The sequence below is a fragment of the Anopheles marshallii genome, chromosome 2 (genome assembly GCF_943734725.1).
Source record: "Anopheles marshallii chromosome 2, idAnoMarsDA_429_01, whole genome shotgun sequence".
In the NCBI taxonomy this organism is placed as follows: Eukaryota; Metazoa; Arthropoda; class Insecta; order Diptera; family Culicidae; genus Anopheles; species Anopheles marshallii.
Window position 1 is genome coordinate 65,754,507 of NC_071326.1, and position 25,971 is coordinate 65,780,477.

General features: G+C 45.6%; 5 protein-coding genes across 5 annotated transcripts in view; 3 read left to right on the forward strand and 2 right to left on the reverse strand.

The window, feature by feature from the left end:
• Positions 1-209: 209 nt before the first annotated feature.
• LOC128708948 (mucin-12-like) lies at positions 210-6,094 on the reverse strand. The gene is made up of 2 exons (XM_053803928.1): positions 5,855-6,094; positions 210-2,117 (listed from the first exon to the last, which is right to left on the reverse strand). Exons 1-2 carry the CDS (start codon positions 6,092-6,094, stop codon positions 210-212), a joined length of 2,148 nt encoding a protein of 715 aa, XP_053659903.1.
• A 7,940-nt stretch (positions 6,095-14,034) lies between these two features.
• LOC128719029 (sister chromatid cohesion protein PDS5 homolog B) lies at positions 14,035-18,352 on the forward strand. Its single transcript, XM_053812649.1, has 7 exons — positions 14,035-14,504; positions 14,585-16,901; positions 16,980-17,116; positions 17,313-17,389; positions 17,457-17,719; positions 17,793-18,131; positions 18,212-18,352. The coding sequence occupies exons 1-7, from the start codon at positions 14,035-14,037 to the stop codon at positions 18,350-18,352; spliced, it is 3,744 nt and encodes a 1,247-aa protein (XP_053668624.1).
• A 1,447-nt stretch (positions 18,353-19,799) lies between these two features.
• Positions 19,800-21,055, forward strand: LOC128719031 (39S ribosomal protein L39, mitochondrial). The gene is made up of 5 exons (XM_053812651.1): positions 19,800-19,860; positions 19,931-20,113; positions 20,181-20,423; positions 20,490-20,935; positions 20,996-21,055. Exons 1-5 carry the CDS (start codon positions 19,800-19,802, stop codon positions 21,053-21,055), a joined length of 993 nt encoding a protein of 330 aa, XP_053668626.1.
• An 822-nt stretch (positions 21,056-21,877) lies between these two features.
• On the forward strand, positions 21,878-24,113 carry LOC128719030 (digestive cysteine proteinase 1). Its single transcript, XM_053812650.1, has 4 exons — positions 21,878-21,920; positions 22,345-22,665; positions 22,761-23,018; positions 23,092-24,113. Exons 1-4 carry the CDS (start codon positions 21,878-21,880, stop codon positions 24,111-24,113), a joined length of 1,644 nt encoding a protein of 547 aa, XP_053668625.1.
• Positions 24,114-25,117: 1,004 nt separating this feature from the next.
• LOC128710194 (reversion-inducing cysteine-rich protein with Kazal motifs) overlaps positions 25,118-25,971 on the reverse strand; it is a 37,261-nt gene continuing 36,407 nt past the window's right edge. The window contains exon 6 of the mRNA XM_053805238.1: positions 25,118-25,914. Within this exon, the coding sequence (XP_053661213.1) occupies positions 25,118-25,914 (797 nt within the window). The remainder of the gene's footprint in view (positions 25,915-25,971) is intronic.

Consider the following 25,971-nt stretch of genomic DNA (forward strand, 5'->3'; position numbering starts at 1 on the left):
TAAATTAGAAAAACCATCGAATGACTGAACACAAACCCATCGGTAGTAGGGCTAAGTGTAGCTTTACATTTGTAATATTTATTTATAAAGATAACATTAGACAAAACATAGTACATTTTACATTAACAACTATCTGATACATGGTGTGTTTCTATGCTACAAGCTCTTGCTTCAGCCGATAATGTAAAGCGAACGTGCTGGTCCTCCACCTATGCATTCTTCGCGTTAACTATCTTCATCTCGCTAATGTCAATCTTAATGTCCTTCAGGTTTGCTAGGAATGGATCCGATGGAACATTGGAGCTGGTGCTCGGTTTAGTCACAGCGACCAAATCTGGATGATTGTTCGGTGCGTTGGAGAGATCTTTCGCAAAGGAAACGTACGTTTGTTGTGGTTGACTTGCCACAACCTGACTTGCCTGCTGCTGCTGCTGCTGACGGCGACTATTGTCATCCTGCTGTTCCATCTTCTCCAAATCAGTTAGAATGCGAAACACGGGTTTAACGTATTCACCCTTCATGTCCGGTTCGTCCACATCGAAACCCTGCCGTGAGTTCGAACGCTTAATCGTGAAGTTCGGTCGACCGTGTGTGAGCAGCAGTTTGCGTGCAGTTCCACCGGAAATTGAACCACTTTCTGCCCATCGGTTCATTGGGCTCTTCGGTGCATCTTTGTTTGCCTTTTCGAAGAGTGGTGTACGCTCTTTAGCGGGCGGCGTTGGAAGTGGTGCAGTATTGACAGATGCCTTCGGAGGTGGTGACACGGCAGCGGCGGCGGTAAGTACTGGTGCAGGTTCAACCAACGTAACCGGTAACTTTGTGACTGGTTTCGATGTTTCCAGGATATCTGTGTGGCTAACAACACTACCCGACTTTGTTAGCGTTCGAATCTGGGAGGGTCGTATGGATGCTGCCCCACTTCTTACTTGGGGTGAGAGCAATTCCTTGGGAGTTGTCGGTGACGAGGTGCCGTTAGTGGAACCTCCATTGGAAGATGTGTCGATTGTAAGCGGTTCGAATTTGGTGTGGGTACCGTTCCGTGATACAGGACTGGCTGCTGTGTTGGAAGTAGAACGCACACTATCTCCAAAACTGCCAATCGTCACTTTCACGGAGCTAGTGTACGTGGCTGGAATAGCTCCTGTCGACGTATTGGATAGGGCCTTGGTGGAAGATATCCCATTTGCCCTAGGGAGGGTGTTCGAATAAGAAATTCCTCCTTTAGTTTTGTTTGAGTCGTTTGCCGGACTTGTTGGAGGTAACTTCGATTGGAAGCTATTATTTTTGAATGCGGTCCCGTTCGCATTGGAAACAACACCACCTGAAGGAAGGCTTCCATTCGCCACTTTAACAGTACTAGCTGATACCGTGTTAGTACGTTCAGGCATTGCCTTTGCCGAAGAAACCGTTTGACTAGCATTAACTTTGGAAGGTACACTCGATGCTAGGGTAGAACCTTTTGGAATAGTCGAAGATCCGTTTGAGATCACTTTGCCCACTTGGACAGACGTTGGACTTTTAAGCCCTACAGCACCATTGGTTGCTTTCGTGGTGTTAGTACCAAGCACCGGCGAGGCATTCAACGGCACGCTAGTTTTCGTGATCGCTGTCGGGACTACTGGCGTTGTATTGTTGCGCGTTGAAGGATTAATTTGAATGACTGTGGTAGTTCCATTTTGATTAGGGTATTGGCCTGCCGATACCTTACGGAGTGTGGAGGTACCATTAAAAATTGGTTGGACTGTTGGAGTTGATGGTACCGAAGCAGGTTTTTTCTGTGTCATCACAGGACTGGCCTGTTTGGTAGCAGCGACCACTACACCCCGCTCCTTATCGACAATATCAACAATGGTTTTCAGTGGATTTTCAACCTTGGGCGTATTGGGCGTTGGTGATGATCCGTTTAGTTTAAGCTGTACCTCATTGCGCGTATGTTCAATGGAACGCTCGATTTCTTCATTCTTCCTACCGTCGCCTTCCTCCAGGTCTTGTTTCTTGATCTTTCGCTTGAGCGTATTGCGCAGCTCGGCCTGTAGCGCATCCTTCATCTCATCTATGGAGGTAGATTTGTCGTAGCTAACCGACGACGTAGTATCATCATTATCATCGAGTACACCCTAAAATGAAGCAAACAAAGTGTATTTTTAATATATTGGCCCAAATGAATGGTCATGACATTTATAAAGCTAGGATTAGGTATGTAGCAACATCTGTAAGGATGAAAAACATCAATGCTAACCTAAATTCAAATAAATCAAGCGCAGTGAATACCTGAAAAATCGACAAGCCAATCGATAAGATTGACATCGGACGACCTGTCTAACCTATCCGATCGATCCTTAATCAACATAATTATTACTTTCTCCTACAGCGCTGTTGTGTTTAGTGAATTGGAAACAACTTTCTCTTAAGTTCTGATAATATGGTTTCCTTTCGAAACTTTGGACCAATGTCAAGCTTTTAATACATTAGATGTGTGTCTCTATAATGCCCTTTAATTTTCTTCAAATGCTTTCAAATGTTGAATTTCTGTAACAGACCATCACAGAAGAACGTTTAAAGGTAGAATATCTTAAACACGTTTAAATCGGCATGTGTCCTCAAACGACCTTTCATTGCGACACATCACCTAGCGCCAATGGACATAATGAGTAATGTTGGCTCCCCACATTCCACGGTGGTCCCTTCTTCCTGTCCTCATTTCTAGAACACTGAATATAACTTACTTCACTGAAAAAAGCATGACTACATGTCGCGTCATTCAGTCTGCTTGAGTTCTTTTGCAGTTAAGGAAAAAAACTCATACCAAAATATCACGTTCCAATAGTCATCGTATAGAACGCGTCGTTTGTCGTTAATAGCTATCGATAGAAACCCGACCAACCCGTGTGTGTACTAAAAATTACTCAAGCTGTGCAAATAATTGCACTGCTATCCGGACGGCACTGCATTCATATCCGGAGACAAGTTGAACCAGTAACTCATTTACACGGCGTTTGAAGAAGCGTCAGCTCTGCTGTACCATAGAATGATTCACTTCTGACTGCCTTCAGTCGTCCAAAACACTCTCCGCCATTATCGGATGAGACAGAATAGCAAAAGCTTCAAGTAACGCAAACGAAACCCGCACTTTGGACGAGTAGACTAGAAAGTTTTCCCATTTTTAAGCTCCCACAACATTCCTGTGTCGCATTTTATCAGTTCCGATGCGGTTTTATCTGGAAGGTGACAACGGTGACAACGTTCGATTCTAAACCTTTACGAATGGATGATGATTGGTCGCCTACCTCAACAGCACACACCTGTGCTGTGAATTCGTGCGTCATTGCGGTGTCGCACCTAGCGGCAAGATTTGTAGGCGAGCGATATGCACAGCAGATTGTGTCCAACTCCTGCGATTAATCGATTACAATCGAAGATGCACAACAAAAAATACTCGTGCAAAGGAAGCATATCATTCGGACAGAAGAGTCACGGTGAGTGGAGGGAAAATGCTCATTCCATACTATCTGTAAACCATGCTAAATTGTTCAAAACGTAATCGCTTGACAACGAACGTTGCAAAACAACATTATCACTTTCATATTGGTGGTACACCGTCCGAGATCTTCCGCATTTCTCATTGCGAGATAATTCTCAAACGCGGTTGGACATTGTGCTCTCCGAACACAGCATCACCACACGGACAAGGTAACGCCTTTGTTAAAGAAACCATCCGCCAACCATCGATTGTTGAAGACAGATTAGAAACCTTCCACAGATGGCCACTGCCACAGACAAAAGCCAACGCAATTACAGAAGATGCCTCCTGTATGAAGATGCAATCGAGCGGCTGGCCTTCAGGTTCGCCGCTGTCGCCATTCTTCCGGTAAACCGCTTCAAATCGAAGCTTTCTTTGTTTTGCACGTGCAAATCCGGACGCCGGGTTGCGTGCCCACAACGTTACATTATGCATGTGAATGCAATGGAGATTCCCACCGTGTTCCGCCCACCGTGCAATTCCCACGGTGCCTCAATGTTGTGCTTTTTTTCTGTTTTGTTTTCGTATTGTTTCGGGATGATGGACCGGATGGGAACAGGTTCAGTGGTTGAAGTGGGAAACTTTCGTTTTTGCTTCCAATTGGATCCACTTCAACACCTGTACCACAGTACTAAGCAGACTAATCCACCTACCCCACTAACAAGCGGGTACTACTAAGTGGCTTTGATCACGACAACGTTGGGATTCATTGAAACTGTAGCTAATTGAGTGTTATGTTTCAAAACGGACGTCGACACAGATCGATCGAAGGGTAGCAGTCAAGTGGGGTACCGCAACCTTTGCAAACGCCCAAAGCGAACAGAACCTTCAATTTGCTCAATGCGCAACTCGCTTATCAGTGGTACTTTTGACACTGAGCCGCCGTCGATAATAATGCTCGATAAGCCGCAAAAATTCCACACACAAAAAAAAATGGCAGCATTTTACATCGGGAACGGAATTTGACCATCGTAAATTCCAAACATTTACAGTTACAACCTTGACGGTAGAGTTGGGTCACACGAACTAAACCTGCACAGTTCGTTCAGCTCTTTTTAGCGAACGAACGAACTTCGTTCGAAATTATGTTGCTGCAGTTCACCTTGAGACGAACTGTGCGTCAAATGTAAAACTAATTAAACGAACTATCAGGCAGGTTAAATGACGCACGATGAACGGCTTGTAACGCAAGTTGAACGATACATAACGCAGGTTGAACGGAATGTAACGTAGGGGAAGTGACGAACGAACCCGTCGAATGTAGCGACCATTGGGTGAGCGACCTGAAACGGCATGTTAAGCAAACTATATGAACGAGATAAAGTAGGAGAGACAAAAGAACGAACCCTTTCTTCAACGATTCAGTTCAGTTCTTCACAAACAACAAGACAGTTCACTCTGATTTTACCCAACCCTACTTGACGGGGTGATTGTCGAAGAGGCCTCGCGCACGTTTGAACAACACGTCAAACAGTAACAAACCGAATTGAATGCACTCCGACGACAACAGTTGCGCTCTTTTTCGAAAACGCTCATCCGTATCCACATTAAAGTCGTTTAAAAAACAACAAAACGCTCCACCCATTTGATCAGCGCTTACGCTAAAGCTAGTCCGGTTTGGCTTAACTCCGGACAAACAGCTTCCCAGCGAGTTGACGTCAGCCTACCGAAAGATAGCCCCCCCCCCTTCGGTAGGATCGCTTCAGGTCCCGGTCCGGAACATATTAGCATTTTATCACGCAAGCGCATCGTTGCGTACGTGTGCTTGGAACCTTGGCTTGGTGTATTTGGTCAAGCGATTATTTTGCAAAGTGAAACAAATCATTAACAAAAACCCCCACCCCGGAAAGTGTTTTCCAAATACGGAGAAAAAGCAAACTAGCCGAAAACTTTAAATTCCACCATCAGGGTTTAACATAAAGAAAACAGAAAACAGACACAACCACCCTGGTGCATAGCGAAAAAATTTACACTTCAAACAATATCTATATTTATTGTGGTGTTTTATCTCTTCCTTCTCTTGAAACACTCTCTTTTTCTCTCGTTCCTACTGGTGCGGTTATTAAAAAAAAAACCTCGAAACGGTGCACTTACTTCCCCGTGGACGGAAGCGCACGTGCACGGTGGACGGTGGGATGAAAAAATAACTTAATTAAAAGCGATCAAACACAGCGAATCCTCCAAGTGAAGGGATCCGATTGAGCAACGAGATGATAATCGTTACCGTTCGAGTGTCACGTACCTGGTGCCTGGTTTCAATGATTGCCAGGTAGGAAATGTAATTACAAACGATCCGAAGGGTTTCCCTCGTACCGGTGGTGCACTAAAACTTACGTTTGCTTGTTTGATGAACGCCGGCGTACTACGGTCGTTAGTTTTGGCCGGTTTCAAGCTGATCCCATTACGAATGGCAGCCATCAGCTGATCGTTATGGTCGGCGATCGCTGGAGCTCCACCGTTGCTGATGACTTTCGGCGCTCCCGCCGCGGCAGCTGCTGGACCGTTGGGTGATGTTGGAGCAATAGAAGCTGTGGCTCCGGGTCCGGGCGGAGGCGGTGGCGGTGGTGGAGTCATTGTCACTGATCGCTCAAATCTCGTTACACCAATTCGATTAAGATGACACTTGACCACTAGGAGTGTCCACAAAGCACACAAAATCCTTCCAAGCAGGTCTCGGATAATGTCCACGTCACTGCACGTCGCAAGCCCCACCAAGGGCGACTGGTTCGTACCGATCGCACGGCAAATACTTAGTAGACGCCGTATAACGTACGTCGGCACTGGTCTACACTAACGCGACGACTAACCGCTCGCTCGCTGTCAGATACTACAGCGCTATGTTCGTCGAGGTGTGTGCGTACCTTTCCACCGCAAATCGATGACAGCCACAGCCACCACCATCACCCCCGATCGCAGATCGGATTCGCATTAAGATAAGGCGCTATCTTATCAGTACGCTCGGGTCGATTTTCGATTTCATTGCGGATGATGTTGGGGTAAATGGGAGGGCGGGCGGGTTGGAAGTTCGGTTTATAGCTGCACGTTTACCACTCTGTTTATCTTGCTGCTTGTAACAGTTCGCCACACTAGTTCGCAGCTTTTTGGTGTTGGCCGTTGTGGACAAGTTGTTGTGGTTTTCTTTATCTACACACTATTGGAGCAAATTTCTACGGCAACCGGAGGGGCCAGTGCGAATGGGAAGCATGCTTAACATGCCTTGTTGTTTTTTACCTCCCGGCCAGTCTTGCAGATCGGTTTGATAAGATGCTCCACCTTCGCAATACGCTAGGTGCGAGAAAATGCGCTCTGGCCCGCGAAGGAGAAACGAAATTCCCACCCGGCACCATTTGTTACACAAATCAGCGAAAGCATCAGGCCAGCCCTCGATGGCGGTTGAAGAAAACAAACGTCTCGACGATCGTCCACCAAAGACACAGTTTACAACAGCAACAAAAGAAAAAAGCACAGACGTTCACAAAAGCTGCGATCGTTAAATTGGATTAAAAACAAACAAAAAAAAAACCCGGCTGATAGCCACACTGCGGTGAAACTTTCTTCGGACACTGCACTACCTTGCCGTCGTTACACGTGCGCTCCGTTTGTTCGCAAACCCGCGACCTGACACGCTGACTGCTGAATCGTATCTATCCGGTGGATTCCGCAGCGCAACCTGCTACGTTCGCGGGTCGGCACAACATCTCAATGTATGCACGGGGTTAAGTCTCCTTGCCTCCGGCAACGGGGGACCAACAGCGAACGACGCAATGGAGACCCCGGACAGGGTTGGTTGTCGACTCATATTTCCTCCCCACTTCAACGTTGGTTTGGCTGTGGGGTGAATCATCATGTGTTTTGAATTTAACATAAACCTTCCCCCCTCGCCCCGGACAAGTGGAGTTGACCGTGAAACATGGGTGAACGGATGAAAAAGACTTCTCCAAAAAAACTAAAAGAAAGGGATGAGTAATGGGAACTAGGTAGCTACTACAATACACGATTTGTTTAACTCTTCTTGAGATGATTATCGTAACAGTAGAGCCGTAATTTAAGGCTCCACGTTAAATGCTGACACAATCAATGCATGATGTATCGACCGTTTTTCGATAAAGCAATGCTTCAAAATACATCAACTAATTTATTTTCAATTTAGTTTTAACTTGCACGACACATACAGCCAGCGGGGAACAGCTTCATCCGTCATTTTGCATCGGCCTAAGTGGCTGACATTGATAGGGACGATGGTGTTCGTGCGATATGGACCACCGCGGTTTTTGCGCAAAGCGCAAGTCCGACCGCAGCTTCGTGCATGTGACGACGGCTGTTGCTCCATACATTATACAGGAAGCGTCGATGTATGGCTGTGAGCAAACAGCAAACAAAAAAACAATCCCATGGCGCTGACTTCATATGAGTCAAAGGCCATTATTCATCAAAGCGATCGTGATCACGGATCGGCACCATTACTGCAACGGTTTGTTGGAATTCTTGTACGATTTTTTTACGTGCTACGCTGCTGATGAGTCCCTTAGATGCCTTAAAATGTGTGTGAGTGGAAATGGATGAGAATGGAATGTTTGTAGAGTAAGCTGTCACTAAAGTTAATGTTGTTTTTGACCATGTTTTTGAATATATTAATTAAAATAGCAACACTTAAAAGATAATTTTCATCCAAGGTATTACTCCAAAACCTACACGGCCATGAATAGATAATGTTGTGTTTTTAGTAGCCATTTTGATGCAGCTAAACATGGCTACTTATGATGATGATGATACGTCCTACCTCATACCCCAGCAAGGTTTGAGAAAGACGAAACTATCTTTAAAATATTTAGACTCTAATCATAATATCCATGTTAAAACAAACCGTTCGATAAGTGATAGCATCAAGGAACTCTTTGGGTCAACCGTAGATTTCCTTACACTTCCAACAATTAAACTCCCATTTCCTACCATCTATCATTGTTTGAGTAATGGTCAGTTTTCGCGACTGTTCCATGCGTATGGCCCGGTCCACAGACACCAACATGGTGAGAGACAAGAGAACGTTTGTAAGGACCTGACTATTGACAATGCCAGACTGCACGAAATGAGGATAGAACCCTAAGGTATCCTTACATCGAATGTCTATTTTGCGCGCGTGATTCAAATTTTGTTGTCTGTATATTTTTTTTGTACTGCTTGCTAATAGGTCAATTACTTACCGGGTGTTACAACTGCTCAGGAGTTCAGCAATTCTGCAGGAGTTCTCTTCAACCGTTCTATCAGATACATTAACGTCGTGATATCAACACAAATTTGATTTACCACGCCTTCGCTATCAATATCACAGACCTAAAAATATAAAATTCCGGCGTTTGACCGGCGTCAATCTAATGATATTTCCAATCCTAAGCCAGCTTCAGTCCATAGCTAAACTGGTCTAATTCACAGCATAACTGTACTGCGATTTTTTTACAATTCTGTCACTCTTATTCCACACGTATCAGAATAATTTTTGTTCCAATAATCTTCTCGATCGTCGGTTTTATCGTACGGCTTTTCGACAAGTTTGGCCAGTTCTCAATCATGTTAATGAGAGTACTGAAAACAAGAAGTATTTTGCTATGGCTAAACCTTCATCTTTGAACGCATTTGATGCCCAGCTTAAAGTCCCTATAAAATAATAAACAATAACAACGCATTTGATGGTTTTTTTTTCAGAGAAATGTGTCTTGTACGTTAGATGCGCCGGAGTTTTCTTCAAATCTTCATCCTCCTAAGGAAAGGATTCTACAAGCAGAGAGCTGTAAATCTACGCCAGCACTGATGAAATGTTGACTGGCTTTTGAATATGGTAATCGGAATTTTCACTATCGATCCTTAAAATTAAAGAGAAACAAGCGAATTAATCAACATTAGAACAAAACGAAGAAGCAGAAGATCTTCTCCGATTGTTTGAGCACAAATTAACTTCAAACATACAATTAGAGGTACACAGGTTCATAAAATCTTCGATGTCACTATCAAGGTGCGACGGTTAAAGTGAATGTTTCAAGCACTTAAACAACTGTGCGAAACACATTTGCCATTGCGTGAAGTATCAAGGTAAGCCATACGCAACGGTACCAGTAAACTGCTTCCTGTCTGTACTTCCTCTCAGCCGCACAAAGCAAAGGTCACAACAATCCGTACCGCAGAACGATTAAGCTTCGTTTCGTTTGTCATAGTTGATGCGGGAAGGAGCACATTTGCCTACCTGTAAGTGAACGAGAATATGGTAAGAAACAATTAATACTCTTGATGTAAAAGCACCTTATTCCAATCCGCAAGCTTGAAAATAATGATAAGAATGCATTCACCCACTAATGTGCTTATCAAGCACCTCTCGCAAAGTCCTCGGCACAGGCGATTAGCACATTGATCGATCGAACTTAACGAAGAAGGTTCGGTCGCCTTTGAATTGTTTTAAGTGCTTTTATTACTGTTGCACACTTGCATTGATATTGTTGCGAAAAGATTATTTTGTGTGAGGGTGAAACAAATCAAAACCTCCACAATACGTGATGCGAATGAGGATTGGTGGTTAAGGGGTTTATCCGCCAGAGCCAAATTCGGATTTTCCAATCGTGGTTGATAATGTTTCACGAGACATTTTTTGTGTGGTGTTCTTCTTCTACTTCTTTATCGGTACAACAACCTCAAGAGGCCTAAGGCCTGCCATTTCTGATTTTCTTTGACTTACTGGATAGTTAGTGCTGCGTACGGGGGGATTGTATTGGATCGGATGGGATTTTGTACCGGTCCTGTCGTGTGAAGACTGGAGCCGACGCCACCGCCACCAGCCGACCCAGTGTTCATAGAGGAGATATTTATCCCCTCATTAAGCACAAAACTGGTGTTTAACAATGAATTTTAATAAAGTTATTCCACTGGTCAGCTTGAATGACTCACAGCGCCTGAAAGACACAATCGGGGACAATGATTGAATTTCTTGTCTCGTACTCACCTGTTTGATGCCGATGCCTTTTATCAACTTAAAGGTGGACGTGCCAACACACCCACCAAACCGCACACACAAAAACAAATGGAACCGGACCACATAGCGTGTATTTCGAAGGTTTTGACTGGGATTGATGATTCATGATGCTGGAGGAGATACCAAACCACCAATAACTATGGTTGAAATACTTTCCTCTACACACCACTCGGTAAGGTAGATCGGTATCTTTCTAGGCCTGGGGACCGGAAAAAGATTGAATGGAGCGGTGGAAATAACAAACAAACCATCAACAACAAAGAGCAACATTAAACGAACCAGCGGGAGGAACCATAAGTGACCTTCCATACGGTGGAGGTATGCGTGATTTGCTTACCCTTATACCGGTACCGGCAGCATGTGTTGTTGCTCCTCAGCATCGGTAATTACTTTGCGCGAGCAATCAATCCACCAAAAAAAGGGGTGCGCACAAGTAAACGTGCAAGTACCGGTACCGATATGCGTTGCGTGTCTGCGTGTGATCATCAAAATTTTCGGCAAACAATTGGGAGAAGAAAAAAAACTGCGAGATAATTCTTCTCCAGCTGGAGCAGTGAAACTTGCATCCACCGGAGCGGAGTCATTCGGGAACCGATACGATAGGAGGAAGTTGCATTTTTGGTACGCTAGTACGTGAATCATATTACAAGTTGTAATACCCGGCCGTGTTTGGCACGATAAGATAAGCTGCACTCGATATCTTTCCGTTCGATAGCCTCGCTTCCGAGTGTGATTCAGCAAAACGGTTCGATTTTTGGCTATCAGAAACTTCGCAAACGTCCTGTTTGCATGTGCTGGAGTCACTCTCGCTGATCAGTTGTGTTACCGTAAGCGCAAAGCGACATGGCATCCACCGAACAACAGGTATCCGCACCACCGCCCCCACCACCTTCCGGTTTAGCTCCACCGCCACCGCCACCGCTAGGAATGGCCGGAACACAGCAGCTTTCTAGCGCAAAAGGAACCGTCTGGAAGAAACCATCCACCGACAGTGTACCGGGGGAAGATGTGAACGATCGTCTGCTAGCGGATATACGGGCTGGTGTGAATTTGAAACCGACCAAAACTCGAGACCGCAGCTCGGCCGTGCTACGCCGGAAAGGAAATTTTAAGTGATCGCTCCATCGCGTTCACCGATTGTGTCGCGGTGCTACAGTGCCGGTAATGAATAGTGCGTGTGAAGTTGAATGGATTTTATAAATCATTCTTTGAAATAGCTTAGCTTGTGCACAACCGTTTGTGCGCAGTTTGTGAAAGAAACTGAACTGAATTGCGATATGAAAAGTACGATAAGAAATTTGTAATTGCATTGGATGGGTTTACCTTGAGCAAAAGTTGGTTAATTAAGAAAGTAAATAAAAAGCTGATAAGCGAGAAAAAAAACAATTAAATTCAGCATGATTGTTTCGTTACAATTTGTTCTTTTTTTTGTCAATCAAGAATCGTCAAGCAAATCATAGAAAGGACCAGATATGAGAACCCTCCTATCCTATACTCGAGCTTATTATCTTTTTGAGAAAATTTTATACGATGCACAACACTTTGTCCATCATCAATACATCAATAAGACTTGACCGTTCTTCTCGATTAGAAATAATATCTTGATTACTTTTTTATCAGCAAGGGCTTAAGGATTACATTGTTAAATCGCGTTTATTAATTGTCTATCCGGCGCCATAACCGCTCGTGATGTTAGCCTACTGCAGGAATTCTCTAAACCCTAAGCGTCAAGCGCCGTCCTATGCCAATCCATAATCACGGCCTTTCTGGCGGACGCATCAACGCGACCATTCCTTCTCAGCTTGGCTTACCATGCGACTTTTGTCCATTTGTCTGTTCTGACCTAAAAGGACTTTACGGACTTGGTCGTCCGGTGTCATTCTCATGATGTGACCAGCCTAAAGGAGCCTGGCGAGTCTAATTCGCTCTACGATAATGAGTTTATCGTACAGCTCGTCATTATAGCAGCTCCTTCAATGTCCTTCCACACATACGGGGCCAAAAATCTTTCTGAGCACCCTTCTTCTCGAACGCTGGTAAGAGGGTTTTGAAAGTTTTGGCTATGCAAGTACTGGAACTAAGTTTTATATAGTGCCAGCTTCGTTAGTCGCTACAGGAGTTTTGAGTAGAGCAATTTTTCATACTGTAGAAAGAGCACTTGGCAGCCAGCACCAGTTTGCCTTTAGTTATCATTATCCCGTCATTTTGCTGTGGAGATTTACTAAGGATAGCAAATCCGGTACAATTTCTAGATGAACTGTTTCTGGCCGCTACTAGTACAGTTGTTAGAAGTGCACTTGTTAATTAGGTAAGAAAACGTGTCGTTGGTAGTGTCGTTAATTGGTCTGCTATAATTCAAATGATCTTTGCACATCCGTCTAGGAACTGTTGCAATTTTCATTAAAATATGCTCGCTGTCAATGATTTGCCGACCACTGATCTTCGAGAATTTCTGAAGATGTAAACATATAAAACTTGCTAAAATATTTTACTAGATAAATAGAAAGTGGTAATTATAAAATTAACAATAGCAGTAGTAATAGAAAATTGGTATTTGATAGCATTTTCACTTACATACAAAATCGTTGAAGACAAAACCGAATGATGTACTCTTCCCGAATCCCTCCACTAATCGGTATCCACATTTGCGGCTTAAAAATAAACATAAACACCTTCCGGAAGTTTATCGCAGCTATGTACCTCACAATACTTATTTATTTTGCGTTCTTGTGCGTTAAATGAACAATAACCGCATTTGCAAACTCGCGGTCGCGATTGTTTGAGCGTTTTCAGACTGATGTTCGTAGAAAGCTGACAACAGGATTGACATCATGTACCAACCTGATTCGTATGTGGAATGTCAGACGTAAGACGCTTCACGCGAAAGAGACGCACCGATAGAAAGAAACTAAACCAAACGTCCGCCGACCGAAACGTCTGACGGTTCTGAAAGGTTTTTTCTCCGAAAGCAAGCTGCGTACAATTGTGTTCTGATTTCTGAACCATTTTATCCACAATCAGCAAAGTAACAATATTTTACCTAACTATCTTGACGCAACTGGACGCCGTGGTCGTTTGAGGTGTGCGATAGTTCTCGATCTCTACGAACGTACGTGAAAAGCGCAATCATAGGAATTAAAACAAGGGACGCAAGAAGCGCGTCAATTTTGTGCCGAAGGACTATTCGTTGCGTTGTGCTGTGCAGTTGCAAAATTTCGGGTGTGCATTTTCTAATACCAAAGGAACGCGGTGGAAAGTAGGATTACACTTTTGCTCAGTTAAAAATGGCTCTCGGTGTGGAAGCGAATCGAATGTAGTCGGTATCGAAGTGGATTGCTTCGTCTTGGAAAGCAACCGTGCAGAGGGTTCCGTTTTGGGCCGAGAGAGAGAGAGAAAGAGAGCATCGTGCAGAGTAAAACAAAGAGTTTGACAACATCCGGTAGCGCGGTTCGTAGCACTGTCCGGTAAACATCCCGAACGTTCTTTCGGGGTAGGCGCTATGGGCGACATAACATACCCGGCGGGATGCCGGCCGATTAATGAAGACCTCGGACAGGATGAGCTTATCCGCCGGCTGAAGACGCTTACCCACACACTGCAAGCGATGGGTCAGGATGAGGACGGTATGTACACGCAGTACATCCCGCTGGCTGTCCATCTGGCGGACGATTTCTTCCTGCAACACCCGTCCCGGGATGTTCAACTATTGATTGCCTGCTGCATCGCGGATGTGTTGCGTGTGTACGCACCGGAAGCACCGTACAAGGATCAGGATCAAATCAAAGGGATATTCATGTTCCTGATTCGCCAGCTAAATGGTTTGCGCGATCCAAAAGACCCAGCGTTCAAGCGTTACTTCTATCTGCTCGAGAATCTGGCGTACGTGAAATCGTTCAACATGTGCTTCGAGCTGGAGGACTGCCAGGAGGTGTTCTGTACGCTGTTTAGCTTAATGTTCAAAATTGTCAAGTAATGTATTTCCGTGAATTCAATTCGCGCAATGTGTTTTGTAAAGCGTTTTTTTTTTCGATTGTTTTATTCTCTTCTAGTGACGAACACAGCCCGAAGGTAAAATCATTCATGCTGGATGTGCTGGCACCGCTCATTACCGAATCCGATTCGGTTTCCTACGATCTCCTCGATCTGATCTACATCAACATTGTCGAACCGCTGCGAACGCAGAAACGAAATGCCTACGAGCTGGCCAAGGAGCTCATCATCAAGACATCCAACTGGCTCGAAGCGTACACGCAGGCCTTCTTTAATCAGATTCTGATACTGGACAAGAATGAAAAGCAGTACCAGATTGTGCCGAAAATTTATGACGTGATCTACGAGCTGAACGTAATCACACCGAGCATTCTGCTATCCGTACTGCCACAGCTGGAGTGTAAGCTCAAATCGACCCACGAAGCGGAAAGGCTGAAAGCCGTCTCGACATTGGCGCGCATGTTCTCCGAACCCGGTTCCACACTCGCGCGACAGTATGGACCACTTTGGAAGCAATTTCTCGGTCGGTTTTACGACATCGCAGTACCGATCCGCATCAAGTGCGTGCAGAGCACGATGCATTTCCTAATCAATCATCCCAGCCTGCGGAAGGACATCATCGATACGCTTCGCATCAGGCAGCACGATTCGGATGAAACTGTGCGCTACGAGGTGGTAATGGCGATCGTCGAAACGGCAAAGCGCGATCTGCAGATCGTGTCCGAATCGGAGGATTTGCTAGAATTCGTCAAGGAGCGTACGCTCGACAAGAAGTACAAGATACGTAAGGAGGCGATGAATGGACTGGCCATGATCTACAAGAAGTACCTCAGTGATACGAATGTACCGTTGGCGACGAAGAAGGCCGTTATCTGGATTAAGGACAAAATTTTGCACGGCTACTACATGACGGGGGTCGAAGATCGCCTGCTGGTGGAGCGTTTGCTGATAACGTGTCTCGTGCCGTACCAGCTACCGGCGGAGGAGCGTATGAAGAAGCTTTACCAGCTGCTCGGTACGATCGACGATAATGCGACGAAAGCGTTCATAGAGCTGCAGAAGAATCAGCTCAAGGTGCGTCGAAGTGTCGCCGATTGGATCAAGCTGCACCGGTTGAAGGATCTCACACCGAGCGTGATGAAAGAGATGAACGTGAAGTGTTCAAACATTGCTAAACAGTTGCCCGATCCGGTGAAAGCACAGGAGTTCCTGCTCAAGTTCTCTGCCCAGATGCGCAAAGACCCGAAGCTGATCGTGGAGATGGAGACGATCCTGAAGCGTGATGTGTCGTGCAAGGAATGCGCTGACACAATGGCGATCGTGCTGAAGAAGCTCGGCCAACCGATTATGACTAATACGTATTACAATACGGTTAAAATGCTGCTCGAACGGATTGCCTCGGTGATGGTGGACAAACAATCGATCGGTGTGCTGATCGAGCTGATCCAAGAGTGCATGAATGGTGGGAAGGAAGTGATCGAAGAGGTGAGCCTTCCGACGGATTCGGCTGGCGAGCGTGGGCTCAAGCTGCTAACCGTGCTGGCATACGTATTTTCGGCGCATTTCCAACACGATGAAATCCTTCGGCACATGATCGGACTGCTATCGTTCGATGAACCATACGTAGCACCGTATGTGTTGAAGGCGTTCACGTACCTAGGCCGGTACAAGGCACTGATTGAATCCCATCCGGCCATTCTCAAGGAGCTGGCACCGCTGTGCAAGGAGTTTGCAATTGCAGGTACACCGAAGCAAGCGAAACACGCTATCCGGTGTATGTTCGTTAATACTCAATCGGGTAGCGGTGTCGGCGTGGGTGATCCATTAACAATGGGCGCATCCACTTCGGATCATGCCGGCATCGACATCTTCCCGGACATTGTCGAAGGGATGAAGCAAACGTTGCACCCACAGAGCGAACACTACCGCACGGCGATTGTCACACTAGGTCACATCGCTTACAATCTGCCGGAAAAGTTTCACGTGCAGATCAAGAACATTATCTCGCGCAAGATCGTAAAGGAGCTGCTGGTGAAGGAAACGTCGGACGGGCGCTCGAACGTACCGAGCAAGGACTGGTGCGACGAGCAGGATCTGCCGGAAGAGACTCGCTGCAAGGTGGAGGGTCTGAAAACGATGGCACGCTGGTTGCTGGGGCTGAAGAAGGATGTGGTATCGGCACAGAAAACGTTCCGCATGCTGAACGCGTTCATCAGCAAGAAGGGCGATCTCCTCGAGCAGGGTGGTGCGCTATCGGCGGCGGAAAAGTCGTGGCTGCGTCTCAGTGCCGGTAAGGCAATGTTGAAGATCTGTGAGCAGAAGGGTGTTGGCGATCAGTTCATAGCCGAACAATTCTACAATCTATCGCAATTGATGGTAAGCACTCACGATTTCATAGATGGCTCAGAGCAGTGAAGAGATATTAGTCACATCTTAATTATGTCTTTTTTCAAGACCGATCCAGTACCGGAGGTACGCGATACGTTCGTCAAGAAGCTACACAAAGGTCTGAGCAAAGGTATCCCGCACAAGTGCCTTCCGCTTGATTTTATGGGCTATTATGCGCTCGGCGGAAGAGAATCGGATCAAAAGTACGTACAGAAGAAATACGCATAAATCTGGATACGACGTCTCTATTTAGTTTCTTGCTTTTTTGCACCAAACCAGAAACAGACGTTCGTACTTAAACTGTTGTAAACTGCAATTTGTTGTAGAACTTTATTCTTGAAGAAGTTGTAGGCGTTTCGTTACAATTAAAAAACATGATTTTTCTTTCTTTTCTTTTAGTTTGTTCAATCAAATCAAATCTAACATAGAGACAGACGTGAACAGACGACGGGAATATGTTAAAAACTTTACTACCGGTAAGTTTCACCCACTCGTTGTACGTTCATTGCGTTTGCCATTGATTTAATTCGTATGCATTTCCAGTTGAGCGTGGCATGAGCCAATTGCCGCACATCCTACCAGACTATATGCTTGTGTTTGCCGTGACGGTTTTGACACACGATCCGCAGTTTACACGTCCATCGGACCCAGCGCAACTGAGGCAAATCGAAAGATGTCTCTGGCTAGTGCTGGAACCCTTGGTCATGAACAAGGAGTTCTTCTGTTTCAGCTTCTACAAAAATCTACTCGAGCGTATCAAACACCACAAGGACGCTCTTGTACCGGACGACGAGGAAATAAATCATGTAAGCTTGTAAATATGGGTAAAACTGCGACAAATTGAACCTAACCTGCATTTATTTTATCGCTTTTACACAGAAACTGTGGGCTATATGTGATGTCGCCATGGGGCTTATACTGACCAGGTTAACGTTCTACGATTTGCGCGAGGCTCCTGCCGAGGCACGCATACCCTCGATGTACTTCCAGGCACAGCCGGAAGATTTCCATAACACGCGCTACTACATTCCCGACGACATGTACAACCTAACGGACAGGGGTGGCCGCAGCGGTGCTCACCCGTCCGGCTCAAAGGCTGGCGCAACCGGACCCAAAACCAAACCAGCGGCTTCCTCTTCCACTGCAACATCCTGCCCACCGTCGTCCTCATCGGCGGTGACCTTACCGGTTACTTCAGGTTCTGCCTCATCAGCAGCGGTAAGATGATGGTGCATGGATGTTAGTATTTATTGGAAATTTTGTAATATGTTGTCTTCTTTTCGTGATTTCTTTCAAAGGAACGGAACAAACTTAAGACAAAAAATAATCGTCAACCAGCGCACGATGACGACGAACAAAATGGCGAGGACGAGAATGAAGATACCGGACCACCACCTTCCAAGCGAACTCACAAAGGAGTTGATGATGCCAGCGTGTAATCGTCGATGATGCATCGGGCGCTATCTTCATTCGATTTTCTTTTTTTCGCTACTGCTGTTCGGCGTCTGTTGTAAGGGAGATTCATTTCTGTTTAAGTTATTTATGTACAGTACTATACAGTAATTAGCGATAAACTTGAAGATGCGCAAGAAGCTGATATGCTTCGATCGATATCTTGTAGTGCCGTGAGCTCTGACAACATTTAGCCTTGATCGAAAATGGAGGATAGCATTGGCTTGCATAAGAAAAAAACTCTAAGGAAAGCCTATATAGGGCAGGCATGCATGTAGGCCTTTTCGATTGTTATACCTATGACGTTGCGTATTGCCAATACTTTCTTGACGAAAACTACAAACGCCGGTAGATGCAGTATTGGAGCTAGCAGGATGCAAAGCAAGACCGTAGTCGAGGATACCTACTCTCTGCAGATACTCAATACCCCGGCCTTCCTTTATTTTTACTTTTACTTGAGGTTGCATGCTACAAACGGAAGAGAGTTTACATATTGAACACTGCATAGGAGTAAAGCAGACGATGATCAGAGTTTACCGATGTAAAACGTAACTTAATGTTAACGTGCGCGAGTATATGAATAAAAACCACACGTAGCTGTAATGACGCTGAACTAGGACTGATGCGGATATGAAGTACGATGGAATGAAGGTAATTTTAGTACTGGAAATATAATTTTATTAATTTTGAAGTATGTAAAGGTATGGTACATCGTTTAAGTTTTTGCACACTGCGCTGCAGAAAAAGTGTACAAGCATGGACAAATTGTGTCACTCTCCATCCTTATGTTGGTCTCGCTACGGATGTAGTATCGGAAACTGATGAGAATAAAACATTCCGATTGATGAGTCGTGAGCAAATGTAATCTCACGCATCTTTCTCACTATGGATCACTTGTGCAAGCGTCAAAGTCGAAGGAATTCCATCATTACAAGGGGATTTAGTTTATACAGATAATACTGCTTGTGAAATAATTTGTAGAATACACTAGGGTACTACATAGAAAATACATAAAAACATGAATTACAGAGAGGGCACATAATTTACAAAGAAGTCTAGCCCGCAATGCAACATCAAACATTGGATTGAGAACATCACGAGCTTCGATGATTTTTGTTCTGTTTTGGAATTGTGGTTTATTTTTGTTAGTCATAAAGAATTGGAGACCGTAATGAGAAGGAATGGTTTTATTTTGCTATCAGTATTTCATATTTTTAAAACCCATTCCAGTCGCCCGTTATTTCACCAAAGTTATACGTCTTATTTTGAATCTGTTATACACGCACGTTGTTTAACAGTATTACTTTCAGTTGCACTGAAACCCCTGTCCTCGCTGCTTGACGTTTCTTCCCAAAACAAATGTGACATAAGCGGGGACCCGGTAATTTACAAAAACACATTTTTGTGATTTATTGCTAAAAAAACGTGCAGAAAATGGTTCTCAACGTTCACAAAATAAGGTCTCCAGTATTTCAAATTCATCATGCATTGAAGAGTGAGTTAAAACAATGCTTAAAATTATGTAGTTGGAAGAATTATTAATCGTTTGTTTTGTCCCTTCCTAGAACATTACTCGGTCGTACCGAAAGGTACAGCAAAGGCGAGCGATCTGTTTGCCGATGAGCAGCGAAGACAGCGTGATAATGTTGGGCGAATCGAGAAGATTGAAGTACGATATCTTGGTTTACCGCAAGATACGACGCTTGTGATGAACCGCGAACTTTCCACACCGTATGATTGCGCACGCCGTAAGTTACATGATTGAAGCATCTCCTAGTACTGGTTGCAATTGCATTGCTTCCGTTTTGCTTTCAGATATTGGTGAAAAGTACTGCCAACAGTCAGCTTTGGCTCTGCTGGACAACAAAACACCGTGGGATATGCGTCGACCATTGCGTGATTCGTGTACGCTTCAGCTGCTTAATTTTACCTCGCCCGAACCACATATCGCTAACAAAGCGTTCTGGCGATCCTGTTCCTTTCTGCTCGGTGCCGTACTACAAGCCAGCTTCAAACCGGAAGCGGGACTCTTCTTACACAGCTTCCCCAAGCCAAATAGTGAGTGGAATGGATGTACCATTCATTAGGACGCTTTTGGTAACATTTGCTTTGTTCTAATTGCAGTAAAATCAGGTAGCTTCGTGCATGATATCGTGTTGTCCGAAGAGCACTGGTCTCCAACCGTGTCCGAGCTTCGCGCACTTTCTATCGAAATGGTAAAAATATCACAGAAAGATCTACCGATCGAGCGGCTAGACGTGAGCAGCGAACTGGCGCTGGAAATGTTTCACGATAATCCGTACAAGCGTGAACAGATACCGAGCGTGGCTGCACAGAACAATGGACAGGTGACGGTGTACAGAGTGGGAGAACATGTCGACATCAGCAAAGGTCCAATGATGGGTTCCACCGGGTTGCTCGGCCGGTGTACAATCTCGGTAGCACATCCAATCAAGGAAGGCAGTGAAAGAGGGAAGCATTTTTACCGCATGCAAGGTATCGCTCTTCCAGCGATACTGCGGATTGGTCACTTTGCGTACAACATACTGGAGAATCGTTCGAGGAAGTTGGTAAGTGGGATTCTTTATTTTCAGTTATGAACACATTTTTAAACGATTCGCTTGTTTCAGAATCCTGCCAAGTTGCCGAACGAACCGTTCGAGGATGCCGTTGCAGAACTAGTAGCGTAAAAGGTGTGCAGTAAGTTAGAATGAATGAATAATAAAATCTACATAATAATTGTCCCTATATGAATAGCGTCATATAAAGATTTTTAAATGATTTTTTTACAACACTGCTATAATAACGTTTTGTAATGCTTCCCTTTATCAATTCAAAGACAACATCACGTAACGCTAAAGTTGAGTTGAATAGGGTTTGCGTAACAATGCTGGTAGAACTCAGTTATCCACCAGCCACCATCGTCGAACACGTGAGGAACGAAAAACGGAAAGAAAGGAATTGTGCAACAAAAGGTATCGAAACGCTTAAAACCTTGCAACGAAAGGGATCAAGCGAAGAAAGATGAATAACAACAACGAAAAAAGGTACAACGCAATTAAATGCGATGCTGGTCGATGGTGCGTCAGCTTTTGTTATCTCGGGCTCTCCTTTCTTTCGGAGAGCGGCTCACGCAGTGGGAAAACATTCTCGGCTAGAATGGATGAAAAGAGCATACACGTATAATCAACGCCGTTTTACCGCATCCAACGGTGATAATGGTCGTTTATTTAAATCAATCCATCCTTCTCACACACCATCCGTGGTGAGCTGGCCCTAGTCCGATTTACACATTGTACACTAATAATTCCACCATCTTATTCCGATGGAATGCCATAACAACCGACCGCTTGGTTAAAGACGACCAAACCGCGGCGTACGGTCGGCAATTGCTATCGGACGGCCAACTCGTAAGGACGTCCATGTGCTGAGCGAGATTTCGATTTTTTGTTAAATAGGATTAGTTTTGTGTGTGTTGTGTTTCGTAAGTGTGTTCACCTTGTGTTCTTGTGATGAAGTTCGTGCTGTTAGTTATAAGTTGCCTGCTGGCAGGTGGTGAGTATGCAAGCTTTTTTTTGATTTATGAAGCGAAGAAAATGTTTCCCAGTGCGGTTCCTATCAGACAATGAACATGACCTGATGTGACCCATTCGTAGGCAACATCATAATAACGCTCGAGCTGTAGTGGGTAATATTGCTTCGCAGAACACATTGTGAATTGGGTTAATTGGTGTTTTGTAGAAGCAAAGCCCTCCTATTCGAAATCATAATTAAGCAATGTTAAATGTGTTATGTAAAAGCCTTCTCATAGTCGGTAGGCAACTTCAAATGCCACGCCATGAAGAAATAGAATATCTTCAATGGCGTATTCCTGAAATGGGAAATGGTCAATAGAGAACAAAATGGAGAGAGAAACACCTTGCTGCTTGCTGCTGCTTTTAAATGTAGCATCTTTTAACGTTTCTTTTAACACCATTAGTTTTAGCCACCAATCCACCGAAATGGCCCGATGTGTATTCGGTCAGCGGTATGCTGACCATCCCGTACGCCGAGATCAATGAACCGTTCTACGCCTGGTACGACAAAACAAATGGACGCTCCCGGATCGACTATTACGGCGGTATGGTGAAAACGTATCAACTCACCAGACAGGGCGACTTTGGCGTAAGTCTAAAGTTGGCCCCGGTTACGACGCAAAATCAGATGAACAAAGAAACCTGCCTGCAGGTTAATGGGTCACTAGCGAACAAGATCGATGTGCAGAGCATCCTGCCGTATGTGAAGGACTTCCAGCTGATGGGTAAGTGGAGTGCGAATGACTCAACGCAGTAAACACAAGTTCAAAGGCCAACACGCAAACAATTATCACCAATCCGGTCATGATCGTTTTTGCAGGGACGGAAGAATGTTCCGGTTATCAGTGTGATAAGTTCGGACTGACCGAGTACGTCGGGCAGAAGCGCAACGTTTACTTGCTGTGGGTGCGGTACGTGAAATCACCCAAGTATCCTGCCGCCCGTATGCCCATCCCGGTGCGGTATGAGATGAAGGGCTACAATACGCTGCTCGGTTCGCACTACGATCATTACTATCTCGATTACGCATCGTACGATCATCAGGACATCCCCGAGGACGTGTTTGAGGTGAAGCTGAGTAAGTGTTCCCGTGGTGTGGTCGTCGCACAAAGGATTGGGTTGGGTATTAACAGTTGACAACCCATTTCTAGGTGACCCTTGCGTAGGATTCCCCGGACCGGGTAATGGACACTATGCCACCTTTAATCCGATGCAAGAATTCATTCATCCCCGGTCGGAGGAACATCTGCACAATGAGTTCGATCGGTTTAAGAATAAGCATGGCAAATCGTACGGCAGCGAGGAGGAGCACGAGCGGCGTCTGAGTGTGTTCCGCCAGAACCTACGCTTCATCCATTCGCACAACCGAGCCAACCGGGGTTTTACCGTGTCCGTGAACCATCTGGCAGATCGCACGGAGGAAGAGATGAGAGCGTTGCGTGGATTCCGCTCGTCCGGTATTTACAACGGTGGTCACCCATTCCCGTACAATCCTAGCGATCATCTGGACGATCTGCCGGACAGCTGGGATTGGCGCATCAGTGGGGCCGTTACACCGGTCAAGGATCAGTCCGTGTGTGGATCGTGCTGGTCGTTCGGTACGATCGGTCACATCGAGGGTGCGTACTTCCGCAAAACCCAAAAGCTGGTCCGCTTCTCCCAGCAGGCACTGATCGATTGTTCCTGGGGCTACGGCAACAATGGGTGTGACGGGGGCGAAGATTTCCGCGCGTACCAATGGATGATGGAGGTTGGCGGTGTGCCGATGGAAGATGAGTATGGCGGTTATTTGGGACAGGATGGATACTGCCACGTGCAGAACATGATACTGTACGCACCGATTACCGGCTGGGTGAATGTAACCTCGGGCGATTCGGATGCGTTTAAGGTGGCGCTGTTCAAGCACGGACCGCTGTCGATCGCGATCGATGCCGGGCACAAATCGTTCAGCTTCTACTCGAACGGTGTGTACTACGAGCCGGAATGCAAGAACAAGCTGGACGAGCTGGATCATGCCGTGCTGGCAGTCGGGTACGGACAGCTGAACGGCGAAGACTACTGGCTGATCAAGAACTCGTGGTCCAATTACTGGGGCAACGATGGGTATGCGCTGATGGCGGTGAAGGACAACAATTGTGGTCTTACGACAGACGCTACCTATGTGCTGATGTGAGACGCACACGTTTAACCGATCGTTCCCTATCGGTCTTTAGTTACTTTCATGAATTTTTCAATAAAAAATGCCACTGGTAATCAACATATGTTCCTAAGGGTCATCGATCTTTTACGCAAACACGGTCATCTCTTGCCAGCATGTGCAAATACGCGGTTCCACCGTGTTGGAGACAGTTGCGTTCTTCTGTTTGTTTTTCTCATATACGTCAGGACGGGTTTTCTGTGTAAAGTTGCGCCCATTCCCTCTTTTGCCGTGTGTTCTTTCCTGTTTGTCGTTCAACTTATTGCATAAATTGCATGGAATAGCAAAGTACACACGGGTTGTTACATTAAAATGTAAAGTTTACTTACCAAAAACAGCGACACATAACCGATCATCTACATTAGGCGCTTTTCTGCTGCATCTGCACAGTGCAACAGTGGGGAAACAGTATGGACCGAAATGAGTTTTTGAAATATTAAATTATAATTTAAACGGAGCTAAAAGTTAACCAAATTTCAATTATTAGTAAAGACCAATTTCACAACGGTTTCCCCTACCCACATTGATTACATTCTATCATAGGATTTTGTCAATATTGTAGCATAAACATCGAGATAACGCATGACCAACAACCGTCATGATCCATTCCCACTGTGCAACAGATTTCAAAATCAAAGCGCGTCAAACCACCGAAGAGCGTCTAATGTAGACGATTGGTTACCAATACCAGAACTGTTCTATTCGGATTGTAGGTGAAAACACACTCGTTTTTTGGAAATAGGCACCACCTTTTCTTATCATTACGTCTGCCGTGTACGTTACATCGCTCCGATACACTTTCTGCTAAGATTAGACTAGACAATTATTGCGGTAGTTTCTTGCTTTGGCCACAAATCAATCGGGAAGGGATCTACCTTACATACTAGCTAGAATCACAGTCAGGCCATTTGTGCCCGTTTGGATGATGCCATCCGTGTTGCGCACACTACACACTAGTTTGGCACGAGCGAATTCACTTGTCACAGTCGTAAATGCCATCCGGCACTGACCAGACAGTTTACTACCGTTACTCCCACCACTACTATTACGCTACTGTACACTGCGAACGTACCGCTCGAACCGGTAACCAGTGTCGCCACTGTCAATGCGCTCAGATTAAGCTCGCTCGTGATCCGGTGGCTTTGCGTGCGGACGAGCGTAACGAGCCGTTCCGCCTCCCGGGCACAGATCTGTGTCTGCAGGCGGGACGGTGCCCGGCTCAGCGTTTCCAGCACCACGTACAGATCGTTCTCGAACGTAAGTTGGCCGCTTAGCCGACACTCCACAGTTTGCAGCAATGCTTCCAGCGAACGGAGGATGGACTTTAGTGTGAGATACTCCGTCGATTGGCCCTTGAGCGCGTACAGTCCCCGGTCGATCTGCTTGCGCGAGTACACGACGCGGAGTGCGGTTCCACACACCGGACAGCAGGCACCGGGCGGCAGGACGGGATTACAGTTGGCCATCTTCCGGCGGGGACATTTGATGGACGAGCAGCGCGCATCGAGCGTGGGACTTATGAGGCCCACCTCCTGGCACGGCCCATTATAGTCGACGGTGGAGTAATCACTCCACGCCTCACATTCGCTCCGATACGTCACACCGTTCACGCCACAGACCTGATTCCGACGGCGTGATGTTTCGCAGATTTTGCGATACTTTTCCCGATAGGCGAAACTGGCCCGTTCGAACGCCATGTTGCAGAGGTTCGCATGGTAGCCCAGGTTTGTGTCGCGGATGTCTGTGATCGTGGAGCAGTTCGAGGATGTGAGATTTACTGTAGACGAAGTAGGGAGATAGAAAGAAGAATCGATTAGTTGGGAGAATGGCTTGG